At 41.8% G+C, this 26431-nt stretch overlaps 1 protein-coding gene across 3 annotated transcripts in view; it reads right to left on the bottom strand.

Moving 5' to 3' along the window:
* Positions 1 to 25230, bottom strand: part of espn (espin) — a 128545-nt gene extending 103315 nt beyond the window's left edge. For 2 of the 3 annotated variants that reach the window (XM_052108420.1, XM_052108421.1), the window contains exons 1-2: positions 24548 to 25230; positions 20822 to 21015 (exon numbers count right to left, since the gene is read on the bottom strand). In XM_052108420.1, coding sequence (XP_051964380.1) covers positions 20822 to 21015; positions 24548 to 24841 — 488 coding nt within the window. In that variant the 5' untranslated portion in view covers positions 24842 to 25230. The remainder of the gene's footprint in view (positions 1 to 20821; positions 21016 to 24547) is intronic. The other variant, XM_052108423.1, reaches the window with a different exon arrangement.
* Positions 25231 to 26431: the final 1201 nt, after the last annotated feature.

Genomic DNA, 26431 nt, shown 5'->3' with positions numbered 1-26431 from the left:
TGCAGAGCCGTAGGAGGCTCGAGAGACAAAGCCCTGGGAGACGGAGCCCTGGGTGGCTCGAGAGACTTGAGAGACGGAGCCTTGTGCGGCTCGAGAGACTTGAAAGGCGGAGCCCTGGGTGGCTCGAGAGATGGAGCCCTGGGAGGATCGAAAGACTTGAGAGGCGGAGCCCTGGGTGGCTCGAGAGACTCAAGAGGCAGAGTCCTGGGAGACTCGAGAGGCGGAGTCCTGGGAGACTCGAGAGGCGGAGTCGTAGGAGGCTCGAGAGGCGAAGCCCTGGGAGGCTCGAGAGGCGGAGCCCTGGGAGGCTCGGGATGCGCTGGCTCTTGGATGGTCATGGCTACAGGCTCTGGCCCTGGGACGGCCGAGGATACAGGCGCCGGCTCTGGGACGGTCGAGGTTACAGGCTCTGGCTCGCTGACCGTAGGGGCTGCAGGCGCTGGCTCGCTGACCATAGGGGCTGCAGGCGCTGGCTCGCCGACCATGGCAGGCGTAGGCTGGGGAGCGGAAGCCTTTCTTCTCCTCCTCCTCTGGGCGGACGAAGTTGGCAGCGCTGGTTCATTGACCAAGGCAGGCATGGAGGTTGGCTCGCTGGCAGGCGGGGCAGGCGTGAAGGGACGAGCCATGGACGAGTGGAGGGTTACCACTGTGGGCGGAGAGGCAGGGTTCTCCTCGACGATGCCCACAGTGAACTGCGAGGCGCAGGCCAGCAGAGTCTCCTCAATGTAGTCGCGGAGCGTCCAGCCGCGTGTTGCCGGTGGCAACCGCTCCTTGAGGGCACTGTTCAGGTTGGCCCGGAAGAAGCCCACCAGGGAGGAGTCTGGGAAGTCCGTGATACTCGCCAGCTCGAGGAAATCACGGATGTGGTCTTCCACAGGACGGTCCCCCTGAATGAGGCTGAGCAGCTGACAGTTGGCTCGTAGAACCGCTAGATCCATTGTGGGTCAATCGATCTGTAACGAAGGCAGGACGAGGCAGACGAGGGGTGAGGATCCAAGTGCGGGTTTTATTGAAAACAAAGTGAAAACAAACAAGACTGGAACAAAGGAAAAGTCCACGATAGGAATACAAAGCAAAACACGAAAACATCCAAAGGGAACACAGGCTGGAGAAACATCCACGGTGGACAAAGGTAAACTAGACAAACTGGGTAAACATATTTAGACAGCTACATCCAAACATCCACATTCATCAACGATTGACAGGGGAATGGAGAAACAGCAGGGTTAAAATACACAGGAGACATGATGATGACAAACGACGATCAGGTGAGCACAATGACACAGGGCTGGCAGTGAATGAGGGCCGGGAATCATGGGAAGTGTAGTGCATGACAATTGACAAGTGAAACACGGGGCAGACAACAGGGGATCGTGACAGAATCATGCTCACCATTGTTTATGAGAACAGGATTACTTCCTGGTTTCCACGGGACCAGAACCAGTGTCTCACAGTGAACACAATTACTTCCACAATTACTTTAATACTTATTTTTTTTTATCCTGTTTAATGCAAAAATAAATGTATATAATTTGCATAATCTAAACATGTGAAATAGACAGAGAAGAAATTACACAGAGAAACTGAAGATAAACCTTGTCCAAAAGTAATCAACCTAATAGATAATCAAATCTAATGTTATACCAAGGAAGAAAACCAAGCTAATATGTCACGACAACTAATATCAACAACCTTTGACTCTTACAGTTTATGCAAACGAGAGCCCAGTGTCCAATCTCTGACACATAATACTCTGGGTAATTAAAGCGAGTTAGTGCCCCTAATCTACATAAACCGGTTGTGTAACTGCTGCTCCTGTCTTGCACTTACAGTACACTGAGTTTTATGACATTTGCATTCATGTGAACTATGCCATTAGCTTTATCAACAGAGGACCATAGCATGTCCTCCACAACTTGCGAGAACAGGATATGGCCTAAATCGCTGGCTTTATCAACATTTGTCTTCACGTGTATTCTCCCTTCACAAAAGACACTGATACTCTAATGAGGGTAACATAGTGCTCCATTGAACAGTCAGCCTGGCTGGAGTTGATAATGCTTGGCGTGTCCAGCCACCCTTAAAAGACAAGTTTTCACAAGGAGGCAAATTGCTCATGTTCACTAGCCTTCAACTTCTCAAACATCAACTGCCTTCTTTATTCATATTCCCAAATTAGTTAAATTAACATATCTAGAGTTCTACAGTTGGTGGCATCAGCACCTCATTTGGTAGCGCCGGTGGGGGGTATGTGGCTTATAAAATTTAATATTTAAAGACAGAAACTAATAATAAAAGTAATATTACTATTATTTTTATTATTATTATTATATAACAGAATAAAGAACCAATAATACCAATAATATCGCATATTTAGCCCCATAAAATGCTCATGTGACAGTAAGGCATTGATTTTGAGTTGGTATGCAGATATACATTTACTGGTATCAACAACAGGAAGGTTATCTATAACATTTATAAAAAATAAAAAGTGAACAAATTATAGGCCTAAATTATTCTGACAGTGTTTGACTGAATTATGACTCCTTTCATCAGTCTCTTTTTGATTTAAGTTCAGTCATCTCTTAGAAATTTGTATTGTTTTTGTATATGTTTTTTCTACAATCAGAGAGCATTAGAAGAGATGTTACGCTGAAGAAAAACGTAGCTTTGTCCATAATTCACAAACGTCCAGGTTTTAAAGCCCTTTATTTTACTTTAGTCGCCTACAGCTTGCTCACTGGGGTTATTAATACAATTATCATTTAATTATTTTTAAACACTATTAAAAATCGTATTTTATCTAAATTACACAATGATGATTAATCGACTTTATAGACATTACAGTTTTATCGTCTGTTAATGCTGATATTCTGTAAAGCTGCTTTGAAACGATGTGTTGCGAAAGGCGCTATACAAATAAAATTGACTTGACTTGACTTGACTTTATTTTATTTTGCATTTGCCCTAATGAAAATGTACCATAGGGTTTTATTTTTTATATATCGTTTTAAAACAAGACCATTGTTACCTCAGGTAAAACAAAGCTTGGATCATTACTACCATGGTTAGATGTAACATGATTTCTATAAAACAAACTACAGCATTTTTGTAATGTAGAACAGTACCTAAACACTTATAAATAATTATAATTACATAATATAAACATTTAAATACTACCATAGTTGTAACAAAAATGAATGATATTCCCTCACTCCCCTAATGTAGCCTATTATAAATTCTATAGAGCTATAGGTGTGATATCATATTTATTATGAAAATATTTCTGCCTAAAGTACTATAGTCAAGACAATAAGTGTAATTATAGTAAATTCATGGTAATTTATTTTATGTGAAAAGTCTGCTAATTTATCTGTAGCTTCATGTCACAGTGTTTTCTCAGCGTCAATGCCGTTTAGAAAGTCATTTGGTTTAAAACTTGTTTACTCACTGAGGGGATTTATCATGACCACAAACAGCTATGAGGTCACTGAGTTCTGGATCTCTGTAAATTTTTCATTTTCAAACATAAAATTTTTACTATAACATCACGCCACTGCTATTTTTATAGATTCCTTAGGACAGTTAAAAATTTACAAGTTCACACTACAGTGCAGTGCATTGAATCTTTAATTTATTCAGAAAGTATTCATATCTTTATTCGGCCGTCAATTTCAGTCCAGAAGTCCAGAACGCTGCTGAAGCAGCAAATACACAAGCACTGTCACGTGGCACATGTTACTTTTTCTCAGTGCTGGTCAGGATGGACCAGTCACAGTCATTTATTATCACTGGATGATACATTATTATATAGATTACTGCTGTGGTGGGTTTCCATCCAAAGGATCATTGTAATTGTCCCCTTTTTTAATTCAGTAATTATTAAAAACTTTTTTAATGTTAATCCGCTGTAAATTACTTTCAGAGATCGCTCCTTCTATAGTTACTTTTCTCAGAGCCGGTCAGGATGGACCAATCACAGTCATTTATTATTACTGATGGATGAGGAGATTTAGAAATTAAGATTAAAATAAGAGATTAAGAAATATGAATCTTTGTAATGATCGATTTTTATTCAAACGTAATTCCTAGTGCCAAAATGTCTCCATTTAGATAAAACGATTTGAATGCGGATCAATGGAGGATTTGGTTTTCTGAGCCGTTAAGCACCCCATGAAGGAAGAAAGTTTCTTCTATAAGAAAACTCTATATCGTCATGCCCTGGGGCACTAAGGAGTCTTAATCCGACCCTGATGATCATCATGACATTATCTGAAACGTTCAAAAACAGTAGCACACTACATTGTTACACCATCTGTACTACTGATTACAGTGTGAAATGTGTCAAATTTGCGAACACTGGCCATGATGAAGGCTATGCTATTTCATTCATTTTAATATTAAACATTTCATGTCTTTGGTAAAACGTCATTTTGGTACAATTCTTGGCATCCCAGCTCAGACCTCACTAATTTTCAAACAGGGCCCTAGTTTTCATTGAGGTTTGCAACAGAGTGTGCTGTGCTGAATTCCAATGGTTTCCATGACTCATGCCACATGCCACCGTGCTTCTCACTGGTTCTCTCAGTGCTGTAATGGTAAATGGTCTGCACATATAGCGCCTTTTTAAGCCTTAACGTATTCAAAGCGCTTTACACTGCCTCTCATTCACCCATACACACACACACACATTCATACACCAATGGCGGCAGAGCTGCTATGTAAGCTAGCCTGCAATTGGGAGCAACTTGGGGTTCAATGTCTTGCCCAAGGACAATTCAGCATGTGGAGTCGTGTGGGCCGGGATTCGAACCACCAACCCTGCGATTAGTGGCCGACCCGCTCTACCAACTGAGTCACAGCCGCCCCGTAATGATTTATGCTGCACGGTTGAGAGCTCAAGAGTGATCTGCGAGTAAAAGCGCCTGTTATGTGCTCACGCTGCTCTGTCTATTGACCCGGTAGTGGATAGCGCCGTTTCATTCTACTATTGATGCGTTCGCCATTCGTAATTGCGTAACAGAAAACGGCAGCACATAAATGAGAGCAAGAGAGAGAGCGAGAGAGAGAGATCATGCATCATTTGGGCTATGGACCTAAATGCTACCTCAAATTATTCAACTTGTTACGTAGAGGTGTGCAATTACTTTTCAACGTAATAGGCTACTCGAAGCTGTGGCCTAGTGGGTAGCCCACCTGCTCTGACATGTTGATCTGTGGTGATGTGGACAGAATGCTTTTGAATCCAGCCTACAACATTACAGCTCCATTGCAGCTTTGTCACTGCTTCCATTAATGCAGCATTGTATATCTCATGCTACATTGTTCCCCCCAGTGCATGCACAGTGTCCTGAGCTTTCAGAATGCTGCAACATAGCCGAGTATGAGCAGTTGAGCACCGTATGACCAAAATCAACTTTTCAACCACCGCATATATGATGGTATATACCATCATACCGCCAAGACATCGATTACTGATTGGTCCCACACCCCATGGACTTTCACAGCCCTGACCTACACACCTCCATTGACTTCTTTTGTTATGTTTCCACAAATAACAGACTCTCTGAGGTGTGTCACAATTAAACCTTGCCCTACAGTATTGTCAATCTCTGCACAGCCCATTAGACCACCCACAGATTACATTGTACAGGGAGACTATTGGGCTATGGTGTTATCTCAACTGCAGGGTGTACATCAGTACCTTTTCAACAATCATGACACATTACCATTGCAGAGAACAATTTTCACCCCTGATCTCAAGATATTCCCCATAACTAAAAAAAGGAAACCATTCAAATCAATGTGGAATGACCCAGGGCCCTCGGATATGAGAATGTTATCAATTTTCTATTTCAATTTAAAAGTACTTTATTGGCATGATTGTGTTTACATACAATATTGCCAAAGCATTAATACACAAAACAGATAATGATTTATTAATAATAATAAAATAGTAACAAATAACAATAAAGATAGAATTAAAATAAGGTGCCAGGTAATTAATCAAATAAAAACTATAATAGCAATATGCACTATACAATATAAAATAAAATAAGCATTTAACAGGACATTATGAACATAAGAAAATAAAAGTACTGTGACTGAAGTACATTAAGGCAGTGATTGGTTTCTGAGGGTGTGCATCTCAAAAATTAATTTAGCTGCAACTGATGCATGATGGTCCTCTCCCAGTAACACCAGCATCTGATCTATTTCTGCCAAACTGGAAAACTGTTGCATGAGGTTTGAGAGTTTGTGGAGGTATTTCTCTCTCAACTCTGTACATTTCTCACAGTGAAGGAGAAAGTGTGTCTCTGTCTCGACCTCACCAGTGTCACAGTGAGCACAGATTCGTTCTTCCTTTGGAAGCCATGTTTGTCTGTGTCTGCCTTTTTCTATGGCCACACTGTGATCACTGAGTCTCGGTTTTGGATCTCTTACAGTGTGGAGATATTCTACCAGATTATATGTTCTGTTTAGGGCCTGATAACATTCCAATTTGCTTTGGTTTTTACTTTCATTTTCCCAATGGTCCAAATATGAAGTTTTGCTTTCTTTTATGATTTGGTTTATTCTGATCTGGTTTAGTTCAGCAGTGCTGGTCTGAAACTGGTGTTTGTTAGTTGTTAGTGGGTTTGTGAATTTCAGAGCCAGCTGACAAAGGGGACTGGTTTTAGGCTTCAGCTCTTGGGATTTAAGGGCTTCATGTTGCAGTGTGTTAGGGGAACTTCAATTTAGGTGTGTCCAAAATTTGAGGGATCGTTTTTCAATATTTATAACAAGGGGTTATATGCCTAGTTCGGCCCGGCATTCATTAGTAGGTGTTCTTCTCTGAACTCTTAGAATATTTGTACAGAATTCTGTGTGCAGGGATTCTATGGGGTGTTTGTCCCATCTCGAGTAATCTGCCAGACAGAGAGAACCCCAAACCTCACATCTGTACAGAGCAATAGGCATTATAATACTATCAAAGATTTTACACCAGATTATTACAGGAATGTCAATTTGGGTAAATTTGCCCTTAACTGCATAGAATGCTCTTCTAGCTTTCTCGTTTAGTGCATTCACTGCCAGACCAAAACCCCTTGAAGCACTATTTTTTAGACCGAGGTAGTCGTAGTGTAGGGTGTGTTCTATATCAGTGTTTCCCAGTGTGAATGTGTATCTGGTGTCCTGTAATCTGGCTTTTTCCTGGAAAATCATAATTTTAATTTTTTTTTCAGATTGACTGTCAGGGCCCAGTTCTGACAGTAGTTCTCCAGCAGGTCCAGTTGCTGCTGTAGCCCTTGTGCAGTAGCTGACAGCAGCACCAGATCATCTGCATAGAGAAGAAATTTAACTTCAGAATTATTTAGAGTAAGACCGGGTGTTGCAGATTGTTCTAGTAGCACTGCTAACTCATTAATGTAAATGTTGAACAGAGTTGAACTCGAACTGCAGCCCTGTCTCACTCCTTGCCCTTGAGTGAAAAATTCTGTTCTTTTATTGCCAATTTGAACGGCGCACTCTATGTGAATACATGTGAATACGATAGTGTCGTACATTTTACCCCCAATGCCGGATTATAGAATTTTATAATTTAGACCATCATGCCAAATGGAATCAAATGTTTTTTTTAAATCAACAAAGCATGCATACATTTTGCCTTTGCTTTTTTGATGAACGTGCTGGTTAAGTATTGTGTGTAGTGTGTGAATGTGGTCGGTGGTGCGATGGTTTGGTAGGAATCCAATCTGACTCTTACTCAAGACATTGTGCTTGGTAAGAAAGGCCTGTATCTGGGCATTCAGGATACAGCAGAAAGTCTTCCCCAGATTGCTGCTCACACAAATGCCTTGGTAGTTATTGGGGTCGAATTTGTCTCCACTCTTATATAATGGGTGTATTAAGCCCATACTCCAGGTGTCAGGAAAATAACCAGATTGCAGAACCAGATTGAAGTGTTTTTACAAGGCCTCTGGCTTTACAGCTGGACTGTGCTTAAGCATTTCTGTTCTAATGTTGTCTAAACCACATGCCTTTCTGGGTTTTAGTTTCTTAAGTGCATCTACCAATTCTTCTCTGCTAATCTGATAGTTTTGATAAAGGGTTTTGGTTATTTTTTATTGTAGATTCCAATTGACAATTGAATTTTGCATGTTTTTCTGGTCAGGTGTGAGATTTTCTGGAGAAATTTCTTTGAATAAGTTTTTAAAATAGTCTTTCCATAATTCTCCATTTTGTATGGAGTATGTCCTGGCTGTGTTGTTTATTCAGACTTTACCATTTTTCCCAGAACTGATTATTATTAAATAAGTCTTCAATTTCATTAAGAGTGTGGTTTAGGTGTTTGTTGCTTTTTGTGGCGTATTGTATTTTTATAATCCCTGAGTGCATCAGTCTGGTTGTCTGGTTTCAGATTTATGTGATTCTCTGTGTTTTTGGTTAGAGATCTGTCTGAGTAGTTTTCTTTTAATTTTACATTCTTTATCGAACCAAATTTCATCCCCAGTTATAAGTTTAGTTTTCTTGTTTGTAAGGAGTAAATTTGCTTTGATTGAGCACCTTTGATAAATGTCATTTATTTGTTGTAGTGCGGAATTTACGTCGATCTTGTTAGCCATAAACCGTGTTGTTTGAAATCTATTGATTAGGTTGGACATTTCTTTGGAGCTAATTGCACTAAGGAATTCGTACTCATATTTTGGGGACCATTTGTATGTTGGGTTTAGTTTGAACAGGTTGCTGGGCTCTTGGTCTGTTCTATGTTGTTGGATTTTCTTTAGGAACACATTAATTTGACAGCGGTCTCTACCCTGTCAAATCTCTACCCTCCAATAGCACTGTATCAGCACAATGCATAAAACTCCAGCAAAGCAGACAGTATTTGTTTACCTCATTAGTTTATCACATGTGTAATGCATTGCTGACAGTCACCATTGAGACAAGAGTACACAGAGCTGAATGATATCAGCTATTGAGCATGACAAATCTCTCTCTCTCTCTCTCTCTCTCTCTCTCTCTCTCTCTCTCTCACTCTCTTCCTAATTAAACTTTCAGCAGTCTTGCATTTGTCTGAATTGAAAGTTTATCAGGTTACCATCCCAAAAGATGACATCACCTGAAGGTGATAGTACAAGCAGGCTTTGCAACTGTGTCATAATCACAGCTGTAATTGCCATATTCTATTTAACTGCTGCTTACTTAGCAAATCAGTGATTTGATTTGAGAGAGAATATTGAATTAACTTTTGGTTTGATCATCACAAAAAATGATTGTTTGGCTTCAGAAGACTTGAAACATAGTTTATGTATTGTATCAACACACTCTCATCACGATATGTCTCTACAGTGACTTTTTGTCAGTGCCACCAAAACATCCTCCTTGGTCCGTTGCCTGCATCCCCAGAGGATTTCAATACTGTGCCCAAGGCTACATTTGAAAACTAAATCGATTGAACATTATTTCATAATAATCTTATTTGCTCAGTTTTGTTTGCCTTGGGTTTTCTCAAAAAAAAAAAAAATAATAATTAGAACAGCTATGCGTTGTATTCTGGACCTTCCGATGCATTGTGTGATGGCATATGTGAGGAACAAACCCATATTATCATTCAGAGATCAGAGTCTCCTTTTGCTGTAATACTCAAATCCCGCTCTCATTTAACATAAAAAAATGGTTGCCTCAAAAAGCGTTATGACTTTGACGTCAGAGATGAAAAGTGCCACTGGCTCTCGTGTGTTTTGTGAATAAATTACTGTCACTTTACACTGTAAAATCTAGTTAGTTGACCTTACTTATATTTTTCAAGGTAATCGGTTTGCATGCTTTTTCTCAAAGTTAACATACTTATTTGGCTTAGTAAACTGAACTTAATTTTTTAAATAACTTAACTAGTTACAAGTAAACTTAATTCATCTATGATTAAAGTATTTTTGTTTTGATTTAATTATTAAATTGGGTTATATAGTATAAGGGAAATTATGACTAGACTCTAAGTTAGCCATATGGCACACTAGACTCTACTCAGTACTTCTTGGTGCACATAAATCCGCACTTTTGTAAAGTACAATTGAGTAAAGAAGAATGGCTTAATCTTTACAGGCTCCAAATTCACCAGAGATAACACTTATCACCCTGATGGTGACTTAACAAAAATCAGCTACAACAAAACAACAACAATAGTCATAAGAATTAAAACTAAATACATTTTTAAATAAAAAAAATCTATTATTTTACTACATAAGTTCCCTTGTTTTTACCAAACAAACATAATTTATTCAAGTGCAAGTGTTTATGGGTATTCCACACCTGTACTTTTGAGTTAGTAGTATTCCAAGACAAAGTTTAAAGAATTTATGTATTTGAATTATGATTTCAAATTGTGGCATTTCAAATGATGTTTAATTAGAACCACTCAAATATTTTTATTAATGTCAACTTAAAGATTTAGAGGGTAAATGGTAACTTAATTAAAACTAGTAAGAATAGTACAAATGTAATATTAATTTTGGTTCAAAATGCAGCAGCCGGAGTGCTAACAAGAACCAAGAAATATGATCATATTAGCCCCATTTTATCATCGTTACATTGGCTACCTGATAAATTCCGTATTAATTTAAAAATTCTGTTAACTACGTACAAAGCTTTGAATGGTCTAGCTACGCAGTACTTAAGAGATCTTCTACCACGCTATATTCCAACATGTTCATTATGATCGCAAAATTCTGTCCTGTTAATAGTGCCTAGAATATAAAAATCCACAAAAGGAGGAAGATCCTTTTCATATTTGGCTCCTAAACTATGGATTAGTCTCCCAAACACTGTTCGAGATGCAGACACACTCCCTCAGTTTAAGTCTGGACTAAAGACTCATCTATTTAGCCAGGCATACACCTAATTTATCCTCCAACCCACAATTAGGCTGCTTTAGTTGGGTCTGCCGAAACCAGAAACCAGAAACATTGATCATGATCTATAACTCTGCAATAAATTGAATGGCATCTACGCTAATATTATTTTATTTGTTTCCCTGTCTCAACCTCGGGACTCCTATCCTGAGGTCACCAGAACCAGCTGGATTAAGCTCCATTCCTGCTTTGTGTTGGACTCGACTGCTACGTGTCGCTGAATGATGATGACTAAATGCAGCCGGTGTCAGCCATACATCACTTCAGTCTATTACGATGGACTTCAGAGGATGAACTGATGCCAACTCCAACCTGCATCACCTCGGTCTATTGATGGACTTCGATCTTGAAATGGAATGCATAGACTAACTATTGCCAACAAAACCCTTCATCAGCCAATTAACAAGGACAACTGCATCTATGTGAACTTCTGCAATTAATCAAGATGGACTTCAAAGACTTTGGTCATTAATCTTACAGTTCAAATACAATCAATGTTTAAACACTGACCCTTAACACTTACTTAGTTTAATGATTTTAAACCATGATTTTAACTATACATAAGTAATATTTACATTACATTCATAATGTTAGCCAGAGGGGAACTGGCCGCCACAGTGAGTCTGGTTTCTCCCAAGGTTATCTTTCTCCATTAATCTACAACTTATGTAGTTTTGTGTTCCTTGCCACGGTCGCTTTCAGCTTGCTCACTGGGGATATTAATACAATTATTATTTAATTACTTATTTTTAAACACAATAAACAATCATATTTTATCTAAATTACACAATGATGATTCATCAACTTTATAGACATTACAGATTTATCGTCTGTTAATGCGGATCTTCTGTAAAGCTGCTTTGAAACGATGTGTGTTGTGAAAAGCGCTTTTTTAAAATGTACTTGACTTGACTTAAATTGAGTAAACAATTTTTTTTTATAATTTGAGATTACTATTAGTATTTACACTGTACTTGTATCTGCTTGTTACTTTTAGTTTGTTGGTTGGTTATATTGTTGTTATATTGTTAGGTTAAGGGGTGGGATTGGGTTAGGGTATCTAAAATATCGATATGACAACATTATGTAACCCAACTAATTATATTTATAATGAAATATCTTGAGGTTAAATGTGCAAAGGTGCCAAAGGTGAGCACGGAATGACAAGGACATTTTCACGATGCAAGCAAAAAGTCACAACTGTAAATCCAAATGTTGTCATTGCTGAAAAAAATCAAGTTGTCTTAATTTAAAAAAAATTGGGCTTGAAAATTGTTACTTGAACTTGAATTTATCTTAAAAATCCCTAGACTTAAGATTTTAGGTGTAAATAACTTGATCAGCCTGATCTCATAAAAAATTATGTGACTGTGGCAACATTTTAGCAAAATGATAATATGTGGTTCATTACATGTATCTTTGCAGTTTCAAGGTAAAAACTGTCCACTGAGGTGAGCTATAAGCGAGTTTTATGTTCTCCCAAAAAGATTAGTTTAAGGTTTATGGTCAATGGAGTTTTAAATGAATGAAACCTACCTCCCTAATACAGACTTTTAACAGAAACCTAACCAATAGTGTCATAAAAAGCAAATATGAGGTGAACAAAACAGACATCCCTCACCTAAATCCGGCAACTTAACCTAACAGGATAAACAATAAGCAATAGGTAAAGCAGTCACATCATATCGTGGCACATCTATGACACTTTGGGCTTATGTGTCAACTCCTGGTCTTTGCTGGTTTTAAACCCTGTTCTTCCAGGTTCAACTTCCAAAACTCTCTCAGTTGTGTCACCGTAAGTAATTCATGCTTGAGTAAGATTGTTTATATAGTTGGTTATGTAATGCTAGTGTTAAAAAGTGTTTTGATGTAATAAGATCATAGTTTGTGTGTAGTGGACTACCCAGAATTTTCCTTGGTGGTTTTCTTCAGGACGAGTCTCAGTAGTTCACTAAAGGAGCTGTTGCCTCCGGCGACTCCTCGCTGGACGCTCCTCGATTTCGTGGAGGAGACTCTGCGAGGTAGCAGCTCGCCATTCACTGTGGGTATAGAGAAAGAGGGCTTTACCTCTCCTCCCACAGTGGTCACCCCCCAGCCTTCCATGGCTCGTCCCTCCAGGCCTGCCACGGCCAACGAGCCAATGCCCACGCCTGCCACGGCCAACGAGTTGGAAGTCTCGTCCGTCCCAGAGCCAGCGTTGCCAGCCTCATCTGTCCCAGAGTCAGCGTTCTCAGCCTCGTCTGCCTGGAGGAGGAGAAGAGGAAAGCGACCGCTGAGGTTTCCACGGCTCCGCCTCCGAGCCTTCCAGGGCTCTGCCTCCCGAGCCTTCTACGGCCCTGTCTCCTGAGCCTTCCACGGCACCACCTTCCACAGCTCCACCTCCAGAGCCTTCCACTGCCCTGTCTCCTGAGCCTTCCACGGCCCTGGCTCCCGAGCCTTACACGGCCCTGTCTCCCAAGCCTTCCATGGTCCTGTCTCCTGAGCCTTCCACGGCGCCACCTTCCACAGCTCCACCTCCAGAGCCTTCCACGGCCCTCTCTCCTGAGGTATCCACGGCCCTGTCTCCTGAGCCTTCCACGACCCTGTCTCCTGAGCCTTCCACGGCGCCACCTTCCACAGCTCCGTCTCCAGAGCCTTCCATGGCTCCGCCTTTCACGGCTCCACCCTCGAGTCCTCCCTTGCTTCGCCTTCCACGGCTCCATCTCCAGTACCTTCCAGGGCTCCGCCTTCCACGACTGTCTCCTGAGCCTTCCACTGCCCTGTCTCCTGAGCCTTCCACGGCCCTGTCTCCCGAGCCTTCCACGTCCCTGTCTCCTGAGCCTTCCACGGCGCCACCTTCCACAGCTCCATCTCCAGAGCCTTCCATGGCCCTCTCTCCTGAGGTATCCACGGCCCTGTCTCCAGAGCCTTCCACGGCCCTCTCTCCTGAGGTATCCATGGCCCTGTCTCCTGAGCCTTCCACGACCCTGTCTCCTGAGCCTTCCACGGCGCCACCTTCCACAGCTCCGTCTCCAGGGCCTTCCATGGCTCTGCCTTTCACGGCTCCACCCTCGAGTCCTCCCTTGCTTCGCCTTCCACGGCTCCGTCTCCAGTACCTTCCACGGCTCCGCCTTCCACGACTCTGTCTCCTGAGCCTTCCACGGCTCCGTCTCCTGAGCCTTCCACGGCCCCGTCTCCTGAGCCTTCCACGGCCCTGTCTCCGGAACCTTCTACGGCTCCGCCTACCACGGCTCCGCCCCCGGAGTCCTCCATGGCTCCGCCTTCCCCGGCTCCGCCCTCCATGGCTCCGCCACCTGAATCTTCCATGGCTCTGCCTTCCACGGCTCCGCCCTCGGAGTTCTCCATGGCTGTGGGCCTATGGCCACCTCCTGGGCCTCCTGACCCAGTCCCCGTCCTGTAGCCGCCTCCCAGGCCTCCTAACCCAGTCCCCGTCCTGTGGCTGCCTCCCAGTCCCCACCTTGAGGTCATCCCCTTGGTCTCCAGACCGTCCGCCTGACCTTCTTTGGTCTCCCTGGTACCTGGCTCCATCTTGGCCCTGCCTCCCGGTCTTCGCCCTATTCCCTTCATCCCCTTGCCCCTTATGCCTACTTGGACTGCCTGTTTGCCCCTTGTGCCCCCCTTGGACTGCCTGTTTGCCCCTTGTGCCCTCCTTGGACTGCCTGCCCCCTGTCATCTGTCCTGGACTACACTTCCCATAATTCCCTGCCCTCATCACTGCCAGCAGTACTTCATTGTTCTCACCTGTGTATCATTTAATCACTATCCTTTGTGTATTTAAACCCTATTGTTTTATCATTTGTTGTCAGTTGTTGAATGTATGTTCTTGAATGTGTTTCTGCCCATGCCCTTTGTGGATGTTTTCTCTTGTTTATATTTTGGTTTCCCATCGTGGATGTTTTATTTGTTCCCTGTGTTTTTGCTAATAACCGAGTTACCTGGTTTATCTTATGATTTAATTAAAAGCTGCATTTAGATCCCACTCCTTGTGTGCTTCGTTACAGTGTGGAACAGAGTGAAAAATATGCTTTTATGTGTATCTGCTGTTTTACCCATCATTTGTGTGCAAGAGAACTGTAGTAGCACCTCTCATGTGAATTTCACCAGAAAACTGCAGCGATAGAAAGAGGCAAGTAATAGTGCTTTTGCAAAAATGTGATTATACTGAATACAAAACTGAGGGAATACCCATAATTCCTTGCGCTTGAATTAATGAAGACACGCAAAACTGAGCTTTGCCAGACGAATGCCGCAATGACGTCACCATGTGTGCACGTACCCTCACGAGCAAGCGTCTTTGTCGATTATTCACCTTATGTGCCAGATAAAATAGCACACAGCCATCTTGAAAATGTTGTCTAGGAACGTCCGTTCAATCGGTTCTATATAGATTTCTATGGTGTTAATGTGCAAGTGTAATTAGCTAGCGAAGTGGGTTTACAAGTTATAGAGTTGTCAAACGCTATCATGGGTATTTTAAAATGTTCACGGGATGTCATAACAACTGGCGGAGCAGGGAGATTTTAAAACCAGAGTGATTCATTCATAAATACACAGGATCCTACCTTCAAGCTGTGGACGTACTGATGTGCCTCTGTGCTCATTAAATACAAGAGAATAGTTCACCCAAACATTTAAATATGCTGATAATTTATTCACCATCAGGCCATCCAAGATGTTTCTTTCTTCATCAAAACAGAATTTAAGATTTTTAGGATTTCAGGCCTCCTTCTTTAAACAATACAAGTGAATGTAATACATTTTTTTGATGGTCCAAAATGCATATTTAAGGTGCATCAAAATATTCCACACAACTCCAGTCGACAAATAAGTTGTTCTGAACCCAAATGATTGACTATTTTTAGAAACAAAACAATACTTAGAGAGGGATGATGTAAACTCGTTGGTAAGGTCACGTGTGGAAGAGGAGACAGGGAAAGGAAGAGGCCTGAAATCCTACAAATCTTAAATTCCATTTTGATGAAGCAAGAAACTCATCTTGGAAAGATACATCTTGGATGGCCTGAGGGTGAGTCAAATCAAGCAAATTTTCATTATTGTGTGAACTATTCCTTTAAGCCTGGTTTACACTTGGTGCAGCCACTTGTTTGCGAGCTTGTGCATGGCAAAATGACTTCATCGCAGCATTGGCAGTACTGTGCGTTGGTGACGCAAGCCTCATTTTGCGCACCGCTCCACACTCCAAGGGGGAGTTCCAGTCGAATGTGATCATCCCTATGCCCTACTCACTATGAAAGACAGAGCTCTTGATGTGGGCATTCTGAAGGGAACATCATGGCATTACAGTTTAAATGTAGCCTTCACTAAAAGTCTTCTGAACGGGCCCTTAATGAAAAAATGTACTTTCCTACTTTTGTTTGGAATTACATTTCGAGTGGCTTCCCTGTCGTGCAGTGTCTTCAAGGGTGCAAAAATGCAGTTTGGAAAACGCCCCAATTTATTTGACTTCGGCAAACAGTGTGTGCAGCGCCACATTATAATAATTAACGAATTTCAATGTAAATGCATTACGAGTGCATTACGAATTTTATAAGCATAAAATATAGGACCCGTGCATTCAATCCCTTGAATGTTGCACAGACACACTGTAGCATTGCTCTTTACATTTAAATTATTTTGTAAAGTTTGTGTGGAAAAGTTTATGAGTATAATGTCAAGAAATATTCTCGAAGGATTTTTAAGTGTTTTAAGGCATACAACAATTTGTCCGGTGCCTTTTATTGGATATTGAATAAAAAGTTTTAACTACAATTTTGTCAAGGTTTTTACACAGGTAAATAAATAATAAATGCTTAAAAGCACAAAAAATGTAAACATCCAAATCAAGCAAATACATGCTGGACATGATTGTTATTGTTTTTTTTTTTGGCAAACCACTTCTTCTCACTGTTCTTTTTGCTGATTCAGAATACACGTTCTCTCGACCGCCCCCTGTCATTTCAGAGAATAGTACAATGGCGAGCGCATCAAGTATAAACACCTCTAAAATTTGGGGAGGTGTGTGCGTAGTCAGCGGTGCGTTGCACTATAGTGACAGTTGAAAGTATAAACAAGGCTTTACCTTATGTTTCCACTGCCGCAGAAAAACTCAACACCAGAGAGCTGCTGCTTTTGGCCGTGGTACAGTGATTGTGGGCTGTGTTCGCAATGGCTAACCCATACTACTTTTACAGCTTCTGCCACATCAGTCTATTGCAGAAATAGAAAAAAGTAGTACGTAGTATGCCATTTCGACCTCACCCTGTGATTGTTTTCAGTTCACAGTGGGTCAATAGTGTATAATCATCATAAATATCAGCAGACAAATTGTTTTATTGGAATGGAAGTCGGCTGGAGTGCCCTCATTTCAAGAATGGTGCACAGAGATGGGGAGGGTGGCGGCTTTCGAGGAAGCATCATGTAGAAGGCTGGAGAGATGGGATCCATTTGATGGGAAATGGGGCAACTATTTGGTTGTGTGTGTGTGTGTGTGTGTGTGTGTGTGTGTGTGTGTGTGTGTGTGTGTGTGTGTGTGTGTGTGTGTGTGTGTGTGTGTGTGTGTCTATAATCATTTGTGACCACAGGGATGTTGTTGAGGGTCAGGGTGTAATATATGATGTTGTCTTGTTCTACTGTTTCCCATTTGTCTTCCATTTTTGTCACTTTCGTTACTCCATAGTTTTCACTTTTGACCCATCTGTAACTCCACAGTCTTGTTAGCCCTCGTGTTCATTGTTCATTGTTTTCACCTGTCCTCGTTAGTTTCTCATTGGTTTCTATTTAGCACCTTGTCATGTTATTTTGAGTTCTGTTTGTTCATTGGCCCTTTCATGTATTTATACCCTGTCTGTTTGTTCAGTCACTGTCGATCGTTGTTTTGTTAGTGAATGTTTAAGTTTGTAGTTAGCCTGGTCTGTGTTCCCTGCCCTTGTGCTCTGTTCATGTTTACTTCCCCATTGCGGATGTTCCTTTGTGTTTATCAGTTAATAAAGATACTGCAAGTGGATCCTCAACCTTCGTCTCCCTCCGCTATCTCTGCTCAGCGTAACAGATCGAACGACCACCTATGGACCCAGCGGTTTTACGAGCTCGATGCCGTCTGCTTGATTTAAAGCAGGAGGACCGCCCAATTGAAGACCACATCCAGGACTTTCTCCATCTGGCGAGCGTCTCAGCCTTTCCAGACCCAGCCTTGGTGGTCTTCTTTAGGGACAACCTGAATCCGTCGCTGAAGGACCGGCTGCCACAAGCAACGCATGGCTGGACTCTCCGCGACTTCCTGGTGGCGACCCTACTGGTGTGTGACTCACCACTCACTGTGGGCGTTGCTGTGAAGGGTTCTACCTCTCCTCCCACCGTGGAGACTCTCCAGTCATCCATGGCCCTTCCTGTTGCGCCCGCCTCACCTGTCAGGGAGCCAACCCCCACGCCTGTCGCCGCCAACGAGCCAGCAAGGCCCACTTCATCCGCCCGGAGGAGGAGGAGAAGAAGGGCTTCCGCTTCCCAGCCTACGTCTGCCCCGGCCTGCGAGCCAGAGCCAACGTCTGCCCCAGTCTGCGAGCCAGGGCCTACAGCCTCAGACGTCAGTGAACCAGTGCCTGCAGTCTCAGACGTCAGTGAACCAGTGCCTGCAGTCTCAGACGTCAGTGAACCAGTGCCTGCAGTCTCAGACGTCAGTGAACCAGTGCCTGGAGTCTCAGACGTCAGTGAGCCAGTGCCTGCAGTTTCAGACGTCAGTGAGCCAGTGCCTGCAGTTTCAGACGTCCCTGAGCCAGCGCCTGTAGCCTCGACCGTCCCTGAGCCAGCGCCTGTAGCCTCGACCGTCCCTGAGCCAGCGCCTGTAGCCTCGACCGTCCCTGAGCCAGCGCCTGTAGCCTCGACCGTCCCTGAGCCAGCGCCTGTAGCCTCGACCGTCCCTGAGCCAGCGCCTGTAGCCTCGACCGTCCCTGTGCCAGCGCCACTCAAGTCTCTCGAGCCACCCAGGGCTCCGCCGCTCAAGCCTCTCGAGCCACCCAGGGCTCCGCCTCTCAAGCCTCTCGAGCCTTCCAGGTCTCAGCCCCTAAAGCCTCCCACGGCGCCGCCCATAGAGCCTCCCGAGCCTCCTACGGCTCCGTCTCCAGAGCCTCCTACAGCTCCGTCTCCAGAGCCTCCTACGGCTCCACCTCCAGAGCCTCCTACGGCTCTGCTCCCAGAGACTCCAGAGCCTTCTACGGCTCCGCCTCCAGAGCCTCCTACGGCTCCACCTCCAGAATCTCCTACGGCTCTGCTCCCAGAGACTCCAGAGCCTTCTACGGCTCCGCCCCCTGAGCCACCTACAGCGCCACCTTCCTCGGCCCTGCCTCCTGGGCCTCCCTCAGCTCCGCCTCCTGAGCTTCCAGAGCCTCCCTCAGCTCCGCCTCCTGAGGCCCCTGAGCCTCCCTCAGCTCCACCTCCTGAGCCTCCTGAACCTCCCTCAGCTTCGTCTCCAGAGCCCCTCTCAGTTTCGCCCCCGGGACCTGTCCCTATCCTGAGGCTGCCTCCCAGGCCTCCTGGACCCGTCCCTGCCCGATGGCCACCTCCCAGGCCCCCTGAACCTGTCCCTCTGTTCCCCCAGGGACTGCCTAATTGGCCCCATGTACTGTCTCTTTTCCCTTTGTGCCCCCGTGGACTGTTTAATTTCCCCTCGTTGCCCCCCTTGGACTTCCTGCCTGCCCTCTGTGCCCCTTGGTCTGCCTCCCTGCTCATGTGCCCCCCCTGGTCTGTCTGTCTGCCCCCGGTGCCATCATTTTGCTTTCTATGGTTTTTGTCTTGGGTTTTGTTTTTTCTTTTTTTGGATCGTCTGGGATCCGATCCTTAGAGGGGGGGCTATGTAATGTATGACCTTGTCTTGTTCTACTGTTTCCCCTTTGTCTTCCATTTTTGTCACTTTCGTTACTCCATAGTTTTCACTTTTGACCCGTCTGTAACTCCACAGTCTTGTTAGCCCTCGTGTTCATTGTTCATTGTTTTCACCTGTCCTCGTTAGTTTCTCATTGGTTTCTATTTAGCACCTTGTCATGTTATTGAGTTCTGTTTGTTCATTGGCCCTTTCATGTATTTATACCCTGTCTGTTTGTTCAGTCACTGTCGATCGTTGTTTTGTTAGTGAATGTTTAGGTTTGTAGTTAGCCTGGTCTGTGTTCCCTGCCCTTGTGCTCTGTTCATGTTTACTTCCCCATTGCGGGTGTTCCTTTGTGTTTATCAGTTAATAAAGATACTGCAAGTGGATCCTCAACCTTCGTCTCCCTCCGCTATCTCTGCTCAGCGTAACACAGGGTGGGGTTAAATATTTTTTCTTTGTTATCTATATGAATCAATAAAAAATGTTAATTAGAACCTCATAAGGCATGTGTATGTGAATAATAGACATGAACAGTTTTTCCACCACTTAATAAAAGGATCAATGACGTCCAGTAATGGTTAACTTCTCTCAGCAGTGTAATGACAGCAGACATTGATTGTGGCAGAAGGCTCTAGTGCAAAGTCTCCAGCAATAAACATGACAGTCAGCAGTAAATGAGGGGTAATCATATCTGTTTTTCAAATTATTACAAACTTTATGGCTTTTTGAGCTTAGCTCTGAAGTCTTTTTTGAAGGACTTGACAATTATTCACCTAAAAGAGTGAGATGGACATTGGATATGATATAATTACTGGTGTTTGTTAAGCTGAGAATCACTATTACTATTTCTCATACATAGGGTTTTAACACATTTCTAGCCATAAGTTTTAAAGTTGCCCACCAAAAATAACAAATAAAAAAAAAACATTTTAAATGAAATTGTAATGTTGATATGTGCAAACCTGTTTAAACAATGTTATAAAACCACTTGGATGAAAGAAAAAGCAAATAAAAAAATCTATTTAAAAAATCCACGTGTGTGTGCCATTTATTATACAAGGTGTACTCTTACTTTGGGCTGTGTTCCAATAGCAGCCTGAGCGAGGGCATGTCCCCTTTAGCTGCAGCATAGTGAACAGGCAGCGCCCCTGTATCCGTGGCAACAGTAGGATCCCCCTCCCCACTCTTCAGCAACCAATCAATGATCTCATGATGGCTGAAGCGAGAAGCCAGATGCAAGACAGTGGCTCCTGAGCTGTCTTTATCCTATAAACAACACAATACATCATAAATGACATATACACAATAACTATCAGTTGGAACACGGAAATAGAATTCATTATAATATCAACAGTTAGTTCTGGTCCACTAATGCAAAAGTGGCACTCCAAGAGTGCTGATATTTAGTACAACATCACTTTCTGGGACACTTCACTGTTTGTATCACACCACTTGTCTGTGTTTGTCAGTGTAACGCAAGGGTTGATTCTGCCTTGGATTTGTTTGGAACTATTTTTTACCAGCAGAGCAAAATTAGATCAAATAACTAGCCATATTGGCTTATTTAATGTGACAGGGTCTGATCAACGTGTCCTTTTGTTGTATCAAACGGATAAGAGCAGAATGAACATCCTTCACAAGTTTCATTGAAGAAAAAAAGTCATACAGGTTTAGAAAGCCATGAGCCATAAATGATGGAAGAATTTTCATTTTGTTGTGAACTTTTACACATTGAACCGGACAAAGTTGTTTGGAGTCATTCAACTTGCAGTACAGATGTGAAACATAATAATGAAATGTAAATCAGTGCTGTAGACGTCCCACTCCCTACTGATGGGAAAGAAAACTTCCATTAAAGGGATAGTTCACCCATAAATGAAAAGTCTCATCATTTACTCACCCTAATGCCATCCCAGAAGTGTATGACTTTCTTTCTTCTGCAGAACACAAATGAAGATATTAGAAGAATATTTCAGCTCTGTAGGTCCATAAAATGCAAGTAAATGGTGACCAGAACTTAGAAGCTCTACAAATAGTAATTTCCTTCAATTTGCTGTTCATGTGTCTAGATGTTTTATCTCACAACATACAAAACAGAAAAGTGTGGATTATTACAAAAGAATATCCAAACTGACATCTGATATTTGTATATATGGTCATGTATAATTTATGTGTAATTTAATTTTAATTTATTTTAAAGACAAGCAGTATTCTACTATTCTACAGACATACCACATTTCAAGGTAAAGAGACAATGTACCCAATGATGCTTCGTCCACTAATTACTTAACAGGTGATTTTTTGGTCATGGCACGTTTACTTGGAAGAGAAGTCATCTATGGAAACATGATATCACATGTCCGGTGGAAACTCTACAGTAGGTACAACAACAACTGCTTAGGGGCTTGTGTTGTTTGTGAAAGCTAGTTTAGCCCACATTTGCCTTTCCCCCAGCTTCTTTTGGGGAAAGAAAAAAATTGAAAGCATGTAGCCCTTCTATCCTTTCTTGTCATTTTATATGAGAAGGATATAATTGTCTAAGCACTTATAAAGCTACAAAATACAATGGCTTCATTCCAAAATTATAGCCTACTCACTGAATCACACATTTGACTTCATAAGGACAGCATTATCCACAGCATAGGTCAAGCAGCTCAACTGAAGTCAGACTCTTAAAATAAGACACTGTTGGAACACTGGTAAGTAAACGCTTTGACCATGGATGGATATCTTTTAATGGATGTCTTTTAGTTTTACACTTCATTAGACTAGCCTTCAGTTGCCTAATTTGGACACTTAAAAATGTATGAATTGCATTGCATAAATGGTCTCATAGTTGAGCAACTTTGCAATGACTTTTAACCAACTGATGTAATTTTTAGTGGATGTATGAACTTAGTTCCCCTTAAGTTCACGCAGGTGTCCCAGCAGTGTAACCACAGGTGTAGTTAAACACATTAACCTATGGACAAGTTCCACTAAGGTTTAACGGCCTGCAAATGTTGATTTGTAAATTTTTTAAAGTATATCTTTTGTTTAATCATTTTTAAACATGAAGTTTGTTTTGATAGTGCTTGTGCTTTCTTTAAAATAAATATCACTTGATTTGATATTTTGTTAAATAAATCAATGACATTCGTACATTTTAAAGTGTGCCTTAAGTGTCTAAATAGCCTATGTTTTATTACCAAATAAGGAAAAAAATGTATCAAGATTTAAAATATTTATATTTTAGGGGCCTGGGTAGCTCAGCGAGTATTGATGCCGACTACCACACCTGGAGTTGCAAGTTTGAATCCAGGGTGTGCCGAGTAGGGGTTCTTGCTCTCAATGGTGTGCATGGTAAGTTGTGCGTGGATCGCGGAGAGTAGCATGAGCCTCCCGTGCTGTGAGTCTCTGCGGTGTCATGCACAGCAAGACATGTGACAAGATGTGTGGATTTACTGTCTCAGAAGCAGAGGCTACTGAGACTTGTCACCCGCCACCATGAGGACCTGGAGTAACCGCTCCACCACGAGGACCTACTAAGTAGTGTGAATCGGGCATTTGAAATTGGGAGAAAAGGGGATACATTTTTTTTTATAAAATACACACACACACACACATATATATATATATATATATATATATATATATATATATATATATATATATATATATATATATATATATGTGTGTGTGTGTGTATTTTATTAAAAAAAAATTAAAATGGTAAAATTTTATTTACAAAAAACAAAACAAAAAAAAAGGTGGTGAGGTGGCATTTTACCCCGCATCTGGGATAAAAGGCCCCCCAAGGAGGAATATAGTGATATAGTGTAGATATAGAGGCAAAATATAGAGCAAAATTTGTCAACTTATAAAAATACTTTTGAGATGGCAAGATATTTTTTTTTTATTAATATGATGCTTATTTAAAATAACAACTTCGGAAACCATTTCCTGTCAATTCCATTCACATTGGGAATTTCCAAACATCCTAAGTATCCCACAAATAAATGAATCTCGTCAATCTGAGCCATAGCCAGGTCTAAGTGGGGCCTGGGGGCACAAGAAAATCGAGGGAGGTCCCATTGAAACTTCTGACACCCCAGGACCAATGCTGAAACACAATAAAGGAGGAGCACCCCCAGTCTGTCAAAGAGAACAGTTGGCCATGCTACAGACCCAAATTGCCCCAAAGAACACATGTTGATGGTACCACCCCTGATGTGAGCTCACTTTGAAAACTTTTCATAACAACCCTATTTCCCCAATGATGTGTTTAATCATGAATCTTTAGCCCCTGCAACAAGGGAGCTTTTTAGCCCCAAATACTAATAATAATATTGGGGGGTTGCACTAGCTTGATTTGATTATGGGGGGGTTCTACGCACCTGATCCCTTTACTTATTGGACAGTTAATGAAAAACTTTTGATTTAATCACCTAGAAAAAAACTTAAAATGACAACGCACACACATACACACACACACACACACACACACACACACACACACACACAAAAATCCTCAAAATAAATGTAATAATTTTAGGGACTCTATACATACACATGCAACATTTAAAAGTTAAATCAACCTTTAAACATTGCATGCGGATCAAGAAAATTTTGCAGTGGCAAAAGGTGATTTGGAAATTGCTGTGGTAGTTTTTGTTGCCATTTAGTGTTAATGGGCTTTAGCCTCGTTGTACACAATTTTTGTCACATGGTTGTTGCTATAGTGTAATTAAATGTATTTACATGAACAATGTCATGCAAAGTGCAACCTAATCTTGAAAGAGTACATAAAGTTACTCACGGCCGCTCGACATCCTCCGTGCGTCACTAGCCACTGTAAGCAGGTCAGGTTGCCTGTGGCTGCGGCGTCGTGCGCAGGACTTGCGCCATTTCTCGCGAGGCTGTTCGCCGCTAAACCCGCTTCTTCCACCAAGTACCGCAGACAGGTGAGCTTCCCTGCCCGAGCGGCGTGATGTACGGGAGTCGCTCCCAGTACGTCTTTCACATCGCTGTTGAGTACTTTCTCCGCCAATTGCACTTTTAGAGTTTGCACATCGCCTTGCCTCGCTGCCAGTAGTGTCCTCTCAACCACCATGATGATGAAGCGCCTCCAAACAAATGACTATTACCGCACCATTAAGAGTCTGTGGTTAACAGAGTAACTTCGTTTTGCCCATCCCCTTTTTGTTTGAACTATTGATCACCAGATAATAAAGGTTTCGGTCAATATCCAAGACAGGTTTTTAGATGATAGTTATAGCGTTACTCATGATGAAGGCTCTCTGACAAAAATACTACCACACTGTCTAAAGAAAACAAGCCAAGCATTTCCTTACGGTCCTCCTCTGCTGCTGATGTCTCTGCGCTCGCAACACATTTCACCTCTTCTGTTCCTTAATTTAGCACTAAACACACATTCTCCAAAGAGCAATGAGCTGTGCATCCCCCGGCCCTTTATATGAATGATTTGGCCTCTTGTCACACGGTTCATTCAGAAGTCCTGAGGGACTGAGCTTGTGAATAATCCAGTAGGGGAGGAGAATTGTAGCATGTTTGCCCCAGTCAAATCGGCTCAGATATTAAAGGGACAACACGTCATGGTGACATTTTTTTGTTTTAAAGGAATACAAGTTAGGTTCAATCGACATTTGTGGCAACATATTGATTTCCACAAAAAATTATTTTGACTCGTCCCTACTTTTCGAAACAAGCAAAAAGCTTGTTTACAGTTGTTTACAGGGTTACAATGAGGCACTTACAATGGAAGTGAATGGGGTCAATCCTTAAACTTTAAAATACTAACTTTTTCAAATATAGTCATAAGACGTAAACAGTATGCAGGTAAACATAATTTTAGTGTGATCAAATCACTTAATAACTTTTATGTGTGAAGTTATAGTCAATTTCACAACTTCATTGCCATGACAATGTAATGTCAACTAACCCTTAAAACGACTGTAAAAAAAAAATAATACACAACTTTTAAAGAATAATTGATGTAAGTGCTTTTATAAAATTATAAGCTACACATTTCTGCCTCTAAACCCTCCAAAAAATAACCCCCTTCACTTTCATTGTAAGTGCCTCACTATAATCCATATATATATAATTTTTTTTAAGAAAAGTTTGGATGAGTCGAAATTAACTTTTGTGGTAATCAACATTATGCCACAAATGATGTCGATTGAGCTTAACTTTTATTGAACCCGAAATATTCCATTAAGAGTGGGCGTTTCTAGTTAAAGGGCTAGTTCCCTCAAAAATTTTAATTCTCTCATCATTTACTCATCCCAGATGTGCATGACTTTCTTTCTTCTGCAGAACACAAACAAAAGATTTTTAGAAGAATATCTCAGCTCTGTAGGTCCATTAAATGCAAGTGAATGGTGATCAGACATTTGTAGCTCCAAAAATCACATAAAGGAAACATAAAAGTTTGAATCAGTGTTTAAATCCATATCTTCTGTAACAATATAATAGGTATTGGTGAGAAACAATGATATTTAAGTCATTTTTTTACCCTAAATCTGCACTTTATGATACTTCAGATGTGAATGTAAAACTAAACAAGTACCACATGTGAAAAGTGAAACTGAAAGTGGAGCTTTAGTGTAAAAAATTTTGAAATACTCTTCTAAAAATCTTCATTTGTTTTCAGCTGAAGAAAGAAATTCATACACATATG

Source organism: Xyrauchen texanus, chromosome 37 (assembly GCF_025860055.1).
Source record: "Xyrauchen texanus isolate HMW12.3.18 chromosome 37, RBS_HiC_50CHRs, whole genome shotgun sequence".
In the NCBI taxonomy this organism is placed as follows: Eukaryota; Metazoa; Chordata; class Actinopteri; order Cypriniformes; family Catostomidae; genus Xyrauchen; species Xyrauchen texanus.
The sequence above is the reverse complement of the archived record's forward strand: the minus strand, read 5'-3'. Positions and strand labels throughout refer to the sequence as shown.